The sequence below is a fragment of the Phyllobates terribilis genome, unplaced genomic scaffold, assembly GCF_046119375.1.
Source record: "Phyllobates terribilis strain yellow unplaced genomic scaffold, ASM4611937v1 Scaffold_5__5_contigs__length_657084704, whole genome shotgun sequence".
NCBI classification, from domain to species: Eukaryota; Metazoa; Chordata; class Amphibia; order Anura; family Dendrobatidae; genus Phyllobates; species Phyllobates terribilis.
The window spans coordinates 628346831-628367087 of record NW_027362765.1 but is presented as its reverse complement, the minus strand read 5'-3'; the positions used below and the strand labels follow the sequence as shown (position 1 = coordinate 628367087).

General features: G+C 44.4%; 1 protein-coding gene across 2 annotated transcripts in view; it reads right to left on the bottom strand.

Annotated features, from left to right (window-relative positions):
• PATL1 (PAT1 homolog 1, processing body mRNA decay factor) overlaps positions 1-13249 on the bottom strand; it is a 166418-nt gene extending 153169 nt beyond the window's left edge. For both annotated transcript variants that reach the window (XM_073686135.1, XM_073686136.1), the window contains exons 1-3: positions 13139-13249; positions 3604-3694; positions 2140-2330 (exon numbers count right to left, since the gene is read on the bottom strand). In XM_073686135.1, coding sequence (XP_073542236.1) covers positions 2140-2330; positions 3604-3694; positions 13139-13153 — 297 coding nt within the window. In that variant the 5' untranslated portion in view covers positions 13154-13249. The remainder of the gene's footprint in view (positions 1-2139; positions 2331-3603; positions 3695-13138) is intronic.
• Between the last annotated feature and the right edge of the window lie 7008 nt (positions 13250-20257).

The following is a 20257-nucleotide window of genomic DNA, read 5'->3' as shown; positions in this document are numbered from 1 at the left end:
CTCCCTTTTTTATTCTATTTAAGTTGTGGAAAAAAATCTGAATTTGGTGAAAAAGCTTTGCTTTGTGTGGCCGTTTCATTTTTCTATTGATGGAGCTTAATGTTTTCATCGCTTTTATTGCATTTTTTTAAAGGGAGATTAGCAAAAAAAATGGCACTTATAATTCCATTTCTCTTTATGGTTTTTATAGAGTTAATTTTATATTTTAATAAATTAGAGTTTTATAGATACGGCAATGACTAATGTGTATATTTTTTCCTTACTTTATTTTTAACAGGAGCAAAAGATTGCAATTTGAACTTTTCATCATCAGCTTCAGCACAATAATTGGCAGGAATGATATGTTGAGATACATGATGTTTTTATTACTCTGATCACAGTGCGACTAGATCTGCATCACTCTGCAGCGCTGACTCCTCTCTCCACAGATTGCCTTAAAAAAGATCTTTCAGGTTGAAACATTGGATCATATATCTTTACTTACCTGTCAGAGAAATAAAAACATCATTTATTTCAACATATTCTTCCGACCAGTTATTGTGCCACAGCTAATGCTGATAATGATAGGACTTCATTCATTTCTTCGGAGCACATTATATTAGGGCAGCTAGCGCAAGTTTACCCCCATTTGTACAATTTGAACCTTTACATTTTTTTTTTTTTTTTTTTTTTTTTAAACATGATTTTTTTAGTCCCTTTAGGGGACTTGAACCTGTGATTGTTTCATACCACAGCACTGCAGTATATCAGAAAAATCATGGTACTTTATGGAGCTTGACCTGTGGAAGAGCGTCGCAGAAGTAGCAAGATGTCAGCCATGGAGGCATGCATCAGTATCTAGCGATCGCATTGTGGCAGGCCTCCACACTTAGGAACCCCTGCCCAGGATGTTTATTCATATTCTAACGCAGAAAGGGGTTAAATTAAGCTGCACTTCTCCAATACAGGAGTACAGTGATGTGGCTGGAAAGCCACTAGGTGAGTTTGAATATTGATCTGTAATAGTACAGGAGCTAAGAGGTGGGTAAATAGTCCAGAATAGTTCTGTAGATGGAGGACACACAGAAGATTTAATAACAGCCTCTTCTCAGTGGTAAGTGGCCAAAGAGGCTATCAGTCAAGCATGGTCTATTGGGAAGGAAGGAGAAAGTCAAAATAAGATGCATTAAGCAACAATAGGCTGTGGAAAGTAAGGTAGACTGTCCCCATCCCAGGAAGCGGGCATGTAGGAATGGAATTTGGAAAAGGAAAAAGCCTGTAAAAAAAGTGGCACCATGAATGAGAGAAATGGCTAGGAGTCAGTGGAGGCTGTGATGGAGGATTCTGTTGTGAAGAGACGACCCAGTTCTAGGCTTTACTGAGCTTCAGGATGTGCTAGAAAGAAGGACTTGGATCATCACCCTCCTTGAAATCTATTCTCTGGAGCTCCCAGTTCAGCCCAGCAAAGTCACCCCTTCGGTGTATCACTCTTCAGTAAGACCATAAATAAATCCAGTCGGCACTGGATGGCATACCATTTATAAACAATGACAGAAAGACATTCACATGTATTGAAGTTGTTTATCAAGGTTTATTCCATCAAATAAACAATATTAATGATGCGTTTTGGCTCTACCTAGAGTGCCGGTCTTTCTATTATTGTTTTCGTTGCCGAGAGGGAGCACTGATGGGAAGTATGCCGCAATCTGGATGACCCCTGGGCATTGTGGACAGATAAGTTCTGCTGCTTTTAACCATTTGCCTTCTTTGAGCATGGTCTCAGCACGGTGGAGTTGACACTAGCACTCCTGCACAGGAAGGAGGATAACACAGACACCTTGTGATCCCAGTCTTCCAAATGGAGGGAGAAAAAAAAATTACAATGAAATATAAAAAAAAGAGAGTCCTTCTAAACAGCAGAAGTGTCTCCCTCCTACTGACTAGCTAAAAATTTAGTGCTGCAGGGGGTGTGTAGCTGGTAGGTGAAACACTCTTTCATGCCTAGGGTCAGCCTCATAGTATCTGCAGTCTACTGAAGGTGCCCATTTCTCCCAATGACACAAACAAAAATGGGTTTACCAACACTCAAATCAATGCAGTTAATCTTCACATGATTGTTTAGTTTTTCCATTTTTATCAGAGGTAAATCCCATTAATTACCGGAGTCCGTGTCCCACGAGGGAGGGATGGTTCTTCTATCTCCTTCACAAGCTGATTAAGACTGTGCTCTAGCTCTTCTTGTTGCTCTTCTAGTGGGTCATTAATAGATGTACTTCTGGCCAAAAGGTGAGAAGAGGGAATCTTCTCCTCCATCTCTGCCAGACGTTCATGTTCCTCCCGCCAGTCGTCATCTGTAAATATAAGAGCAATCGAGTAGGCTCATTAAGTAGCTGTCTTGCCACTAAAAAAGTGGAATAAAGTGGACAGTGCGTTAAAAGCAAGACATCTGTTGGCTGGCTCCGAGACTTTTTCAAACAAAGGAATTTTCTCTTTCTCAATACATTGGCAATCTGAAGAGCTTAAGCTTATTGAAATAGAGAACATTTAAAGTTTGTTATTCCAAGACATCAACTTCTTAAAATGAAGCTACAGTGGTAATCAGCTAATAATCCAGTATCATTCACCTACAGCAATCGCTTATAACCAGGAGAAGCTTCAAATGGGTGGCCATCCTTGTAATAGTCTGCATAACCAGGTTATCTGACCTGTGGTTCATCAGACTGTATTATGGCATGGCACCTGCAGATTGGGAGGTGAAGCTGCTGCGCCAACCATACGACGCCCAGCATCATACAGTTGCCTCGATAATTCTACAGACCAGTATGCGCACCTCTCCAAGCCCAATGACAGAATCAAGAGAAGGGTGCACCTGGAAGGACCTTTTAACTCAAATCCTGATATTTCACACTAATAATGCTAAAAGTCATTCACGTAATAATTCTATTTAGGCACACATTTGCTTCATATTTTGAGACCACAGACTTGTCCTCACTTTGTTTTATTTTTCCTTCATTTCTAGCATATTTATGAATACAGACATTTTTAGGTTTTGGGAGGAAAACGTCACTAATGAAAAACTAAAATGGAGTTTCTCATGAATTAATGGGAGAATAAAAATATTGTACCAAGAACCTGAAATAAGGGAAGCTATACTGATTTAATAGAAGACATCGTACTTGTACTGAATACCTACTGCATGGTCTTACATCAGGGCTAGACAAATCCCAGGTGTCAACGTCTATACAAAATTTCAGCTGTCACATTTTGGTTATTCTTGACACTTTTCTGGAAATTTCTATTGTGTGGCTTCTAAATCAAACTGCATCCTACAGAGATGTAGAAGGCTCCTAAAGGCCGATGTGGCAACGGTGCAGAGAAACTGAATGGCTTTACTCACTGCCATAAATGTACGTATTTCACAAAAATACATCATTGACATCTGCTCCGAAGAGCAAGAATAATGTAAAACACATAGGACAGTTGACCACAAGTCACAATAAGAAATGAATCTTACGCTCTGTGCTATTGGTTCTATTAAGTTATTAGTTTTCCAAAACAGATTTGTAACCACCAATCCTCTTCACGAGGCATGAACAATACAGTCTGTAGACAGATCCAGCTCACCAATTGCTCCAGTTCCAAACGTATCGTCATTAAACTGGTCAATTTCTTCATCCTCCTCAAGGTCAGGGAAGCCATCACCATCCTCGAGAGACTAAAAGAGAAAATATAGTTCAGTCATCTGCACGGTACATGTGAACATGGATTCTAGTGCCCGTCTCCTAACCTGACTGTTCAGCATCAAAGACAGAACAGAGTCAAAATCACCCATGCAAGTCTATGGTTTTGTGAAAATCCGTGATTAACATTATAATGGACAGGAAAAGCTTTGAAGATTATTTTTTTTTAATTAATGGGGGGTGGGGGGGGAATCACTGATGAAACTGATAGTGGAAGCTGACATACAGACCAGTGATGAAACTCAGGTCCAAAACACTGATGAACCACGGTCCTTTTATTATACGAGAAAGATTATGGACATCTGAATGAAGCTTTAATCATGCAACCACCCCTTAATGACCTGTGACATACATTTTTCACTTTGTCCATGTGCTTGGTGTATTAGTGGTGAGCAGTCCAACTCTTTTTGGTTAACTAAGTCATTTGGTTCAGTTTAATAAATAAAGCTGGTCCTAAACTGATCCCTATTTAGATCTGTTTACACACAGGTGAACACAGCATTAAAACCACCCAGTGCCAGAAGCGACAAAATCCCACCTACCAGCTGTTAGCCAATTGCAGAGAGCTTTTCAGCATTTTGACTGAAGCTGCTGGCTGGGTTTCTACTTAGCCGCAGCGGGAGCGCCAGTCAAGGTGCAAGTGGCTCTTACTGGGGTTCCAGCTCTCATAACATAAAAGAGCTGGCAGATCGAGCCAACTAGGGTGTATTGAGGAAGCGCAGAAGTTGAGCCCCATCTATTCTGGCAAAAGTTGGTTGTGCTACACAGTCAACATCCACAGATAACAGCAGCCAATGGAGCCTACTTCAATTGCTGCTGTTTATCCATTAAATGCCATTAAATGTCAATCACGGACTGCGCATGTAAATGGCTTGCTTTACGCTACGCATTGTTGGGTTCCAATGCAAGGACAGTCCAGCAAACAATAACAGACACAGTGAGGCGTGGCAGAGACTTAACCCCTTAAGGACGGGGCCAAATTTTACAATTCTGATCATTTTATGAGTTAATAACTCTGGAACGCTTCAATGGATCCCACTGATTCGGAGAATGTTTTTTCATGATATATCGTACTTCATGGTAGTGGGAAAATTTCTTCGACAAGACTTGCGTTTACTTGTGAAAAAAAAACAAAACGGAAAATTGGCGAAAATTTTGAAACTTTGAATTTTCATGCCCTTAAATCAGAGGGATAAGTCACACAAAATAGTTAATAAATAACATTTCCCACATGTGTTAGGAAGTTATAAGAGTTAAAAAGTTGACCAGCGATTTCTCATTTTTCCAACAAAAAAAAATATAATATAATATAATATAATATATATATATATATATATATATATATATATATATATATATATATATATATATATATATATATATATATATATATATATATATATATATATATATATATATATATATATATATATATATATATATATATATATATATATAGACCACATTACATTTGAAGTGATTTTGAGGGGTCTTTATGACAAAAAATACCCAAAAGTGACACCATTCTAAAACCTGCAACCCCCAAGGTGCTCAATACCACATTCAAGAAGTTTATTAACCCTTCACATGCTTCACAGGAACGGAGGCAACGTGGAAGGAAAAAGTGAACATTTAACTTTTTTTTCACAAAATGTTTACTTCAGACCCAATTTTTTTTATTTTCACAAGGGTAAAAAGAAAATGGACCACAAAATTTGTTGTGCAATTTCTCATGAGCACGCCAATATCCCATATGTGGGGGAAAACCACTGTTTGGGCGCACGGCAGGGCTTGGAAGGGAAGGAGCGCCATTTGACTTTTTGAATGTAAAATTTGCTTGAATAATTAGCGGACGCCATGTAGCGTTTGGAGAGCCCCTGATGTGCCTAAACAGTGGAAACCCCCACAAGTGACCCCATTTTGGAAACTAGACCTCTCAGGGAACTTATTTAGATGTATGGTGAGCACTTGATCCGCCAGGTTCTTCACAGAAGTTTATAACGTAGAGCGTGAAATTAAGAAATCAACATTTTTTTCCACAAAAAAGTACTTTTAGCCCCAATTTTTTATTTTCACAAGGATAACAGGAGAAAATGAACCCCAAAGCTTGTTGTGCAATCGCTCTTGAATACGGACATACCCTATTATGTAGGGGAAAACTATTGTTTGGGATCACACAGCAGGGCTTGGAAAGGAAGGAGTGACGCTTGGAACGCAGACTTTGTCGGAATGGTCTGCGGGTGTCATGTCATGTTTGGGGAGCCCCTGATGTGCTTAAACAGTGGAACGCCGCCCCCCCCCCCCCCCAAGTGACCCCACTTTGTTTGGAAACTACACCCCTCAAGGATTTCATCCAGGGGTACAGTGAGTATTTTGAACCCACACGTACTACACAGAATTTGATAACATTAGGTCGTCATACTGAAAATTTTAACGAAAATGATGTTTTAGCCCCAAATTTATAATTTTTGCAATGGATAATAGAAGAAAACGGACCCCATAATTTGTTATGCTATTTCTCCCGAATGCGATGATGCCCCATATGTCATCACAAATTACTGTTAAGCCACACGTAAGGGCTGAGAAGGAAGGAGCACTATCTGGCTTTTGGAGCATAGATTTTGATAGAATAGTTTGGGGGCGACATTTGCGGAGCCCCGAAGGTGCCAGAACAACAGAAAAAAAACAAAAGTGACCCCATTGTAGAAATTGCACATCTCAGTGAATTCATCTACTACTGCAGTAACTATTATGCAACATCCACACCAGGCTTTATTCTGGAGAATTCCAAATATGCCAGTTTAGTGCCCATACATTTCTCCTGGAGACACACACCCCGTAAATTAAGTGCTCTCCCCGCTACAATAATACCAAATATGTGGCCTCTTACTGCGGTTTAGGCACAGTGGGGCTACGAAGGAGGGGGCATTTGGATTTGGGAGCGCAGAATTCACTGGATTTTACTTGAGGGAGCGGAAGCTGTCACTTTTCCAGAGTCTTTGTTCTACCAGTAACGTGGGACCCCCTATAGTCCCAGTGACAGATGACGGACGGACCTGAGAGGGGGCTGGTTTTGCGTGGGATAGATTAGGGGTTTTATTGGTAACATTTTGGGGTACATAATTTTTGATAGCTTCCAGAATAAGACTGGATCGCCAGTCTACGCTGAGCACTTACATGGTGGTTGGAACCAAAGATCTCAAATTTGGACTCATCAGACCAAAGCACAGATTTCCACTGGTCTAATGTCCATTCCTTGTGTTCTTTAGCCCAAACAAGTCTCTTCTGCTTGTTGCCTGTTCTTAGCAGTGGTTTCCTAGCAACGATTTTACCATGAAGGCCTTCTGCACAAAGTCTCCTCTTAACAGTTGTTGAAGAGATGTGTCTGCTGCTAGAACTCTGTGTGGCATTGACCTGGTCTCTAATCTGAGCTGCAGTTAACCTGCGATTTCTGAGGCTAGTGACTTGGATAAACTTATCCTCAGAAGCAGAGGTGACTCTTGGTCTTCCTTTCCTGGGGCGGTCCTCATGTGAGCCAGTTTCTTTGAAGCGCTTGATGGTTTTTGCAACTGCACTTGGGGACACTTTCAAAGTTTTTCCAATTTTTCGCACTGACTGACCTTAATTTCTTACAGTAATGATGGCCACTCGTTTTTCTTTACTTAGCTGCTTTTTTCTTGCCATAATACAAATTCTAACAGTCTATTCAGTAGGACTATCAGCTGTGTATCCACCATACTTCTGCACAACACAACTGATGGCCCCAACCCCATTTATAAGGCAAGAAATCCCACTTATTAAACCTGACAGGGCACACCTGTGAAGTGAAAACCATTTCCGGTGACTACCTCTTGAAGCTCATCAAGAGAATGCCAAGAGTGTGCAAAGCATTCATCAAAGCAAAAGGTGGCTACTTTGAAGAACCTAGAATATAAGACATATTTTCAGTTGTTTCACACTTTTTTGTTAAGTATATAATTCCACATGTGTTAATTCATAGTTTTGATGCCTTCAGTGTGAATGTACAATTTTCATAGTCATGAAAATACAGAAAAATCTTTAAATGAGAAGGTGTGTCCAAACTTGGTCTGTTCTGTGTATATATATTTATTAGTTATTTTTGTCACCAAACTCTTTTGGTGAACAGAGCTGTATGAGGGCTTATTTTTTGAGGGACAAGTTGCAGATTTTCGCCAAACAGACAGTTTCATAGAGCGGGTCGCTCCGGAAGCGGCGATACTAATTAGGTGTACGTTTTATAGTTTATTTTGGTTTATCACAAACACTGTGTTTTGAGCGGCGAAACGGATGTTAGTGATTTGTGTGCGTTTTTTTTTTTTTAACACATTTTATTTACCGGATATACTCGAGTATAAGTCGACTTTTTCAGCCCATTTTTTTAGGCTGAAAAAGCCCCCCCTAGGGTATATACTCGAGTATATACATAGTCCGGTGGTGGACAGTGGGGGGAAGAGGGGTTGCGGCGGTGGGGGGCACATGCAGTAGCCGCTGCTGCAGCTATCACGTGTGCCCGCTGCTAAAGGGAAATTAATATTCACCCTTCTCCACGCCCATGGGGGTGGATGGATGAATATTCCTTTCTTTAATAGTGTGCGCACAGTGTTAGCAGCGCCGCAGCGGCTCAGTGATCCTCTATGCCCGCTACTAAAGAGAATGCATATGCATCCTTCATCAGAAGGGTGAATATATATTCTCTTTAGTAGCGGGCACACAAGACAGCTGATACTGTGCGCATGCCATTAAAGAACAGTGATATTCACTCTTCTCCACGCACATAGTCCCGACGTGGAGAGGAGTGAATATCCCCGCAGCTCACCTCGGCGTCTGAGAGCGCATGGCAGAACAGGAGTAGAGGGGAGGAAGGGGAGTATGAGTGTTTATTTTTTTTTAATGCACCATGCACACCAGGCTTGGGGATGAGGGACGCCATGCACACCAGGATTAGGGAAATTTACCAGTAGCTGTTGCATTTCCCACCCTAGGCTTATACTTGAGTCAATAAGTTTTCCCAGTTTTGTGTGGTAAAATTAGGTGCCTCGTTTTATATTGGTGTATATATGGTAACTTTTTTTTACTTTTTCACCAAGTCCCACTGTGGGACATGTGTGATTGTCACTTTGATAGCTGGTTTCAAACTCTGCAGTACTTCTGTACCGCAGTGCATGAGACCTGTCAGTGAGTCATGTCTGACTCGCTGACTCTGCCTGTGAGATCCAGCAATAAGCTGTACCCTGGGATCATCACATGGTAACCATCGGGATCCGCGATTCTCATTGCGGGGGTCCGATGGTTACTAAGAGAGTCGCAAGACCCCCTGGTAAGCACTTAAATACCGCTGTCATGATTGACAGTGGTATTTAAGGGGTTAATTGGCCCCGATCAGCATAGAGACCGGCCGGGACCAATACAGCTGACACTTGCAGGAATCGCTATACACTTATTCCACAGCAACGCATTTTCAGGTCGCTGTGGAATAAGTACCCTTAATGACGGCCGTAAAAATGCATTACGGCGGTCGTTAAGGGGTTAACACTGGATCAAGGAGTGAAGATAGTACAGGTTTTTTTGTTTGTTTTTTTAAAACATGGAAAACCTACTTTAAAAGAAATCTGTTAGCATCATTCACACCCCCCCCCCCCCCTCCATGTATATACGTGTGTAGCACTTTCAAAGACAAGTGCAGCAATACCTTTATATGGTCAATCTGTTGCTCCATTACTGAGAAATCAGTGTATGAACTTATATGCAAACAAAGCTGTTATAGATCAGAATCATCTGTCACTCCAGCTCTATTCCAAAAGTTGATTCTTCCTGCTTGACTGACAGCCGCTATGCTGTGTAACTTTAGTCAAAAGAGTAATCAAGCAAGCAGGGAGAGGCAGAGCTGGGCAGGGACTAGAGCTGGAGTGACAGAAGCTTCAGATCCACCACAGTTCTTCAGCCTCATTTCATATCAGTTCAAACTCTGACTTTTCAGTAATGGACTGAACCATATAAGGGTATTACTGGACTTGTTTATGAAAGAGCTACATGCACATACTAATAGTTGGTGGATGAAATCTTCCTGACAGGTTCCCTTGAAAATCGATTCCCAAATTTCCTAGACCATGTGAGCAAAGATTGAAAGCTTCTGCCTACCCCAAAGATTGCTTTGAATAAGGCCTTGTTCACACATCAGTGATCATTGCAACTTTTTTCTGTACAAAAATGCAGCGTCTTACAGTTCTAGCAAAGTGGATGGGATTTATAGAAATCTCTTCCCCACTGATTTTTTTTTAATTTATTTTTTTTTACGCTCAGTAAACTGGAGTGCGATGTGTGCTTGAAATCCACAATATGTCAAATTCCCTTTTGGGTACACAGCTTTCTGTGCTAATTTTACCCATAAAATTGCATTAAATGTGAAAAAATCCACAAACGAAAAAACAAACACCTGATTTTTTAATGCACTTCTGACTATAATCAAAAAATTTGTCAAATTCAAATATAAGGAAGCACCAAAAATACAGCAGCTCTATTTAAAAAAATGGCAAACAAGAGACAAAAACGGCAGCATCAAAAATATAAAAAAAAAATGCAATGAAAAAAGAAATACAATTAACCTAAGTTAGCTAAGAGGTGCAGAGAACCAGCAACATCAAAAACTCATCAAATACTCATTGTGGAAAAGTAGCCTAAGGCTGCGTGCCCACGATGCGTTTTTCATGCGTTTCTGCTGCGCAGAATCTCCGCAGCGGAACAGCATCAAAATGCATGGTAATCCGCACCCCATGGTCCCCAATGGCATTCCGCAATGTCAATGCACATGCTGCGGATTTTTCCGCAGCGTTTCTGCAGCGCAAATAAATCCGCAGCATGTTCATTAATTTTGCGGAAGTGCAGCGGAAGCGCCGCCATTGACTTGCATTGAGACGCATAATATCCGTGTCTGTAGAAGCGGATTCTATGCGTCTCTATGTGCGGATGGTACCCAAGTCTGGAGAAGAGGAGACTCTCATCCAGACCTGGGTACCATTGTACCTGTAAAAAAAAATAAATAAAGTTTATATTCACCTGTCCGGCGGCCCCTGCAGCGCTTATCTTCCAGGACCTGAGATGAAGTCGCGGTCATGTGACCGCAGGCTGTCTCGCGAGATGCCGGCAACCCGGAAGAAGCCGACAGCACACGCGGCGGGGGATCGGGGGTAAGTATAGCTTTATTTTTTTATTTTTACGGTCACACTATATAAATCCATGCCTTTTGCGGATTATCATTGGGGAACATGGCAGGCCTTCTACCAAGCGTTTTTAAAGCGTTTCTGCAGCGGAATTTCTTAAAAAAAGCATAGTGGACACAGCCTAAAAGTCCTATAGGCAGAAACATCATTGAGAACCATTAACCCGAGATTGACCTTTTACTTCAATTGCTGCTATGTAAAACTTATGAAAGTGAAAGCACACAGCAGCCCTACAGGTTGAGTTACAGCAGTCATGGTTATTCACATTTCTCAGAGTGATGGCGTATTGCTTTGACCCCTGAAAGCCCGCTACTCCTTAGAGTGCATGGGCTGTAACGTAGTGTCCCATTCACAGCAGTGCCCCTTCTCACTGTGCTGGGAAATACTGCATCTTTCCCATGGAAGGATTATTAATGGAAAACACAGTAGGGTAGAGCTGGGCAAAATGAGGCCCGCGGGCCACATTAGTCCCTCTGGCTGTTCCAGTTCGGCAGAGACAGCTCAAGGGCTGAAACTGGCCCATGGGCAACTCCCTGCCCTCCACTTCTCCGGTCGCTGTCACCACTATCCGCATCCTCGAGATGCAGACAGCGGTGAATATATTGGTGCAGGACGGGGCCGTCGGCCCCTTCTACCAATCCACGTGTGATGAGGCCATGTGGGGATCACGCCGCACAGAGGGAGGCTGTGTGGGGCTTACGCTGTGTAGGGACACATACGATATATAGAGAGATGTCAGCATTCTCAATTCTGCTAATTATTAAGTGATACAAATATTATGTAAAATAATTATAATTAATATGTTATTAATATTGAGCAGAATTAATTTCAGCCCATTGGTTAATCCCTCCACAACGGTCACGGTCTCTCATATGGCCCCTCGGGAAAATGATTTGCCCACCCCTACAGTAGGGTATAACTGAAATATATCACAACCTCTCATAAGTATAATTGTATTCTTTATTGTTTACGGGTCATTGGCGAGGAAACCGCTGTTGTTCAATTGGCTGGGATCACTGGAGTGTAATGTTAGCTCTTGGTCCCGACTAGCTTCAGTGCTATTGCACTGCAAAAGTGCCTCAATTAGCAGCAATAGACACCAAGCAGTTTAGACCAGCAGTACAATCGAGCAGTGTTGACCTACAGAGAAGCACCTGTACGACAAACCCTTTAAAAAGCACCTTTCACTGTTTTATGTAAATTGAATTCCTCCTCCAATTGCGGTTGCTCCACTGATTCTAGAACAGTTTCTTTTTATTTTCTCTGTGCATTACATTGGAACAGAGGAGTGGAGAAAAAAAAAATCTGTTACAGAATCAGAGGAGCAGCACAATTTGGAGGAAGAACTCTGCTTCCGTCTCATGGAAGAGACTCTGTGCTGACACGGCTGGATTGGTGCCGTAGACCAGTAGAAGCTTTTTATATGTGGAGGACGGCTGCATTAGCTAAGATGTTTTACCAAGTAGTAGACCACCCCTATAATGGATTACAAGAAGCCTCCATCAACAATAGAACTGCGTGCCCCGATCCACAGCAACGCCAAGAAGTGCCCAGCCAAGACGCGCCCCGACCCACAGCGCCGCCAAGACGCGCCCCGACCCACAGCGCTCCGACCCACAGCACCGCCAAGACGCGCCCCGACCCACAGCGCCGCCAAGACGCGCCCCGACCCACAACGCCGCCAAGACGCGCCCCGACCCACAGCGCCGCCAAGACGCGCCCCGACCCACAGCGCCGCCAAGACGCGCCCCGACCCACAGCGCCGCCAAGACGCGCCCCGACCCACAGCGCCGCCAAGGCGCGCCCCGACCCACAGCGCCGCCAAGGCGCGCCCCGACCCACAGCGCCGCCAAGGCGCGCCCCGACCCACAGCGCCGCCAAGACGCGCCCCGACCCACAGCGCCGCCAAGACGCGCCCCGACCCACAGCGCCGCCAAGACGCACCCCGACCCACAGCGCCGCCAAGACGTTCCCCGACCCACAGCCCCGCCAAGATGTGCCCCGACCTGAACGCCTATTAGCCTTGACAATGCCATCAGAGAAGCTGAGACTCTACATAAGACCCCATTCTCACTTCAAGGAAGACACTGTAACTTTCCCCTCCTCCCACCATTCTGTCCTGGCCCCAAGACGCTGCGCCATGAAACCCAAGCACCCAAACCGGCAGTTCTACATTCTTACCTGAAACCGTAGCATGTCTTTCGCTTTCCCACTCTCGCTCTCTCCTCCCCCTCTCTCTGCGAAGCGCGCTCACGTTCTCCCTCCTCTTTCCAGTTCTCTTTTCTGATTGGCTACGGGTACAAGCGCGTTCCCAATTCCTACTCCTTTGATTGGCTGTACTGCAAGACGTTCGCGTCCACTTGTATAATACGTCCTGCGGCGCGTGATCAACGTGCTCGCTCTGTTGCCGTGTGATCTGCGTCTGACGTAATCCGAGGCCTTGCCTTCCTGGAGACTTCAAGGGCTGTAACTTTATTACTACGAACAATTCTCTGTTAGTAAAAGATTGTTGTGCAGGTGTCGCCGATGTTCTAAATAACCCTGGCAGAATATTCAGCCTTCCCGCTTCCTGTCACACTCATTAGCAGTGTGCACTCTGCCCAACACAGGTAGCTCAAGTCCTTACTATCATGTCCTGGCCCATTGCTGACAATGTCTTTATTATATCCATACACTGCTCATCAGCACACTGCCATCAATGTCTACATGACCTCCAGTACTGCTGTACATGTCAGAGACTACATGACCTCCAGTACTGCTGTACATGTCACAGACTACATGAACTCCAGTACTGCTGTACATGTCACAGACTACATGACCTCCAGTACTGCTGTACATGTCACAGACTACATGACCTCCAGTACTGCTGTACATGTCACAGACTACATGACCTCCAGTACTGCTGTACATGTCACAGACTACATGACCTCCAGTACTGCTGTACATGTCAGACTACATGACCTCCAGTACTGCTGTACATGTCACAGACTACATGACCTCCAGTACTGCTGTACATGTCAGACTACATGACCTCCAGTACTGCTGTACATGTCACAGACTACATGAACTCCAGTACTGCTGTACATGTCACAGACTACATGACCTCCAGTACTGCTGTACATGTCAGACTACATGACCTCCAGTACTGCTGTACATGTCACAGACTACATGACCTCCAGTACTGCTGTACATGTCACAGACTACATGACCTCCAGTACTGCTGTACATGTCACAGACTACATGACCCCCAGTACTGCTGTACATGTCACAGACTACATGACCTCCAGTACTGCTGTACATGTCACAGACTACATGACCTCCAGTACTGCTGTACATGTCAGAGACTACATGACCTCCAGTACTGCTGTACATGTCACAGACTACATGACCTCCAGTACTGCTGTACATGTCACAGACTACATGACCTCCAGTACTGCTGTACATGTCACAGACTGCATGACCTCCAGTACTGCTGTACATGTCACAGACTACATGACCTCCAGTACTACTGTACATGTCAGACTACATGACCTCCACTACTACTGTACATGTCAGACTACATGACCTCCAGTACTGCTGTACATGTCACAGACTGCATGACCTCCAGTACTGCTGTACATGTCACAGACTACATGACCTCCAGTACTGCTGTACATGTCAGACTACATGACCTCCACTACTACTGTACATGTCAGACTACATGACCTCCAGTACTGCTGTACATGTCAGAGACTACATGACCTCCAGTACTGCTGTACATGTCACAGACTACATGACCTCCAGTACTGCTGTACATGTTAGAGACTACATGACCTCCAGTACTGCTGTACATGTCACAGACTACATGACCTCCAGTACTACTGTACATGTCAGAGACTACATGACCTCCAGTACTGCTGTACATGTCACAGACTACATGACCTCCAGTACTACTGTACATGTCAGACTACATGACCTCCACTACTACTGTACATGTCAGACTACATGACCTCCAGTACTGCTGTACATGTCAGAGACTACATGACCTCCAGTACTACTGTACATGTCAGACTACATGACCTCCAGTACTGCTGTACATGTCAGAGACTACATGACCTCCAGTACTGCTGTACATGTCAGAGACTACATGACCTCCAGTACTGCTGTACATGTCACAGACTACATGACCTCCAGTACTACTGTACATGTCAGAGACTACATGACCTCCAGTACTGCTGTACATGTCACAGACTACATGACCTCCAGTACTACTGTACGTGTCAGACTACATGACCTCCACTACTACTGTACATGTCAGACTACATGACCTCCAGTACTGCTGTACATGTCAGAGACTACATGACCTCCAGTACTACTGTACATGTCAGACTACATGACCTCCAGTACTGCTGTACATGTCAGAGACTACATGACCTCCAGTACTGCTGTACATGTCAGAGACTACATGACCTCCAGTACTGCTGTACATGTCACAGACTACATGACCTCCAGTACTACTGTACATGTCAGACTACATGACCTCCGCTACTACTGTACATGTCAGACTACATGACCTCCAGTACTGCTGTACATGTCAGAGACTACATGACCTCCAGTACTACTGTACATGTCAGAGACTACATGACCTCCAGTACTACTGTCCATGTCACAGACTACATGACCTCCAGTACTACTGTACATGTCAGACTACATGACCTCCACTACTACTGTACATGTCAGACTACATGACCTCCAGTACTGCTGTACATGTCACAGACTACATGACCTCCAGTACTGCTGTACATGTCAGAGACTACATGACCTCCAGTACTACTGTACATGTCACAGACTACATGACCTCCAGTACTGCTGTACATGTCACAGACTACATGACCTCCAGTACTGCTGTACATGTCACAGACTACATGACCTCCAGTACTGCTGTACATGTCACAGGCTACATGACCTCCAGTACTGCTGTACATGTCAGACTACATGACCTCCAGTACTGCTGTACATGTCACAGACTACATGACCTCCAGTACTGCTGTACATATCAGACTACATGACCTCCAGTACTGCTGTACATGTCACAGACTACATGACCTCCAGTACTGCTGTACATGTCACAGACTACATGACCTCCAGTACTGCTGTACATGTCACAGACTACATGGCCTCCAGTACTGCTGTACATGTCACAGACTACATGACCTCCAGTACTGCTGTACATGTCACAGACTACATGACCTCCAGTACTGCTGTACATGTCACAGGCTACATGACCTCCAGTACTGCTGTACATGTCAGACTACATGACCTCCAGTACTGCTGTACATGTCACAGACTACATGACCTCCAGTACTGCTGTACATATCAGACTACATGACCTCCAGTACTGCTGTACATGTCACAGACTACATGACCTCCAGTACTGCTGTACATGTCACAGACTACATGACCTCCAGTACTGCTGTACATGTCACAGACTACATGACCTCCAGTACTGCTGTACATGCCAGACTACATGACCTCCAGTACTGCTGTACATGTCACAGACTACATGACCTCCAGTACTGCTGTACATGTCAGACTACATGACCTCCAGTACTGCTGTACATGTCACAGACTACATGAACTCCAGTACTGCTGTACATGTCACAGACTACATGACCTCCAGTACTGCTGTACATGTCACAGACTACATGACCTCCAGTACTGCTGTACATGTCACAGACTACATGACCTCCAGTACTGCTGTACATGTCACAGACTACATGACCCCCAGTACTGCTGTACATGTCACAGACTACATGACCTCCAGTACTGCTGTACATGTCAGAGACTACATGACCTCCAGTACTGCTGTACATGTCACAGACTACATGACCTCCAGTACTGCTGTACATGTCACAGACTACATGACCTCCAGTACTGCTGTACATGTCACAGACTGCATGACCTCCAGTACTGCTGTACATGTCACAGACTACATGACCTCCAGTACTACTGTACATGTCAGACTACATGACCTCCACTACTACTGTACATGTCAGACTACATGACCTCCAGTACTGCTGTACATGTCACAGACTGCATGACCTCCAGTACTGCTGTACATGTCACAGACTACATGACCTCCAGTACTGCTGTACATGTCAGACTACATGACCTCCACTACTACTGTACATGTCAGACTACATGACCTCCAGTACTGCTGTACATGTCAGAGACTACATGACCTCCAGTACTGCTGTACATGTCACAGACTACATGACCTCCAGTACTGCTGTACATGTCACAGACTACATGACCCCCAGTACTGCTGTACATGTCACAGACTACATGACCTCCAGTACTGCTGTACATGTCACAGACTACATGACCTCCAGTACTGCTGTACATGTCAGAGACTACATGACCTCCAGTACTGCTGTACATGTCACAGACTACATGACCTCCAGTACTGCTGTACATGTCACAGACTACATGACCTCCAGTACTGCTGTACATGTCACAGACTGCATGACCTCCAGTACTGCTGTACATGTCACAGACTACATGACCTCCAGTACTACTGTACATGTCAGACTACATGACCTCCACTACTACTGTACATGTCAGACTACATGACCTCCAGTACTGCTGTACATGTCACAGACTGCATGACCTCCAGTACTGCTGTACATGTCACAGACTACATGACCTCCAGTACTGCTGTACATGTCAGACTACATGACCTCCACTACTACTGTACATGTCAGACTACATGACCTCCAGTACTGCTGTACATGTCAGAGACTACATGACCTCCAGTACTGCTGTACATGTCACAGACTACATGACCTCCAGTACTGCTGTACATGTTAGAGACTACATGACCTCCAGTACTGCTGTACATGTCACAGACTACATGACCTCCAGTACTACTGTACATGTCAGAGACTACATGACCTCCAGTACTGCTGTACATGTCACAGACTACATGACCTCCAGTACTACTGTACATGTCAGACTACATGACCTCCACTACTACTGTACATGTCAGACTACATGACCTCCAGTACTGCTGTACATGTCAGAGACTACATGACCTCCAGTACTACTGTACATGTCAGACTACATGACCTCCAGTACTGCTGTACATGTCAGAGACTACATGACCTCCAGTACTGCTGTACATGTCAGAGACTACATGACCTCCAGTACTGCTGTACATGTCACAGACTACATGACCTCCAGTACTACTGTACATGTCAGAGACTACATGACCTCCAGTACTGCTGTACATGTCACAGACTACATGACCTCCAGTACTACTGTACGTGTCAGACTACATGACCTCCACTACTACTGTACATGTCAGACTACATGACCTCCAGTACTGCTGTACATGTCAGAGACTACATGACCTCCAGTACTACTGTACATGTCAGACTACATGACCTCCAGTACTGCTGTACATGTCAGAGACTACATGACCTCCAGTACTGCTGTACATGTCAGAGACTACATGACCTCCAGTACTGCTGTACATGTCACAGACTACATGACCTCCAGTACTACTGTACATGTCAGACTACATGACCTCCGCTACTACTGTACATGTCAGACTACATGACCTCCAGTACTGCTGTACATGTCAGAGACTACATGACCTCCAGTACTACTGTACATGTCAGAGACTACATGACCTCCAGTACTACTGTCCATGTCACAGACTACATGACCTCCAGTACTACTGTACATGTCAGACTACATGACCTCCACTACTACTGTACATGTCAGACTACATGACCTCCAGTACTGCTGTACATGTCACAGACTACATGACCTCCAGTACTGCTGTACATGTCAGAGACTACATGACCTCCAGTACTACTGTACATGTCACAGACTACATGACCTCCAGTACTGCTGTACATGTCACAGACTACATGACCTCCAGTACTGCTGTACATGTCACAGACTACATGACCTCCAGTACTGCTGTACATGTCACAGGCTACATGACCTCCAGTACTGCTGTACATGTCAGACTACATGACCTCCAGTACTGCTGTACATGTCACAGACTACATGACCTCCAGTACTGCTGTACATATCAGACTACATGACCTCCAGTACTGCTGTACATGTCACAGACTACATGACCTCCAGTACTGCTGTACATGTCACAGACTACATGACCTCCAGTACTGCTGTACATGTCACAGACTACATGGCCTCCAGTACTGCTGTACATGTCACAGACTACATGACCTCCAGTACTGCTGTACATGTCACAGACTACATGACCTCCAGTACTGCTGTACATGTCACAGGCTACATGACCTCCAGTACTGCTGTACATGTCAGACTACATGACCTCCAGTACTGCTGTACATGTCACAGACTACATGACCTCCAGTACTGCTGTACATATCAGACTACATGACCTCCAGTACTGCTGTACATGTCACAGACTACATGACCTCCAGTACTGCTGTACATGTCACAGACTACATGACCTCCAGTACTGCTGTACATGTCACAGACTACATGACCTCCAGTACTGCTGTACATGCCAGACTACATGACCTCCAGTACTGCTGTACATGTCACAGACTACATGACCTCCAGTACTGCTGTACATGTCAGACTACATGACCTCCAGTACTGCTGTACATGTCACAGACTACATGAACTCCAGTACTGCTGTACATGTCACAGACTACATGACCTCCAGTACTGCTGTACATGTCACAGACTACATGACCTCCAGTACTGCTGTACATGTCACAGACTACATGACCTCCAGTACTGCTGTACATGTCACAGACTACATGACCCCCAGTACTGCTGTACATGTCACAGACTACATGACCTCCAGTACTGCTGTACATGTCAGAGACTACATGACCTCCAGTACTGCTGTACATGTCACAGACTACATGACCTCCAGTACTGCTGTACATGTCACAGACTACATGACCTCCAGTACTGCTGTACATGTCACAGACTGCATGACCTCCAGTACTGCTGTACATGTCACAGACTACATGACCTCCAGTACTACTGTACATGTCAGACTACATGACCTCCACTACTACTGTACATGTCAGACTACATGACCTCCAGTACTGCTGTACATGTCACAGACTGCATGACCTCCAGTACTGCTGTACATGTCACAGACTACATGACCTCCAGTACTGCTGTACATGTCAGACTACATGACCTCCACTACTACTGTACATGTCAGACTACATGACCTCCAGTACTGCTGTACATGTCAGAGACTACATGACCTCCAGTACTGCTGTACATGTCACAGACTAC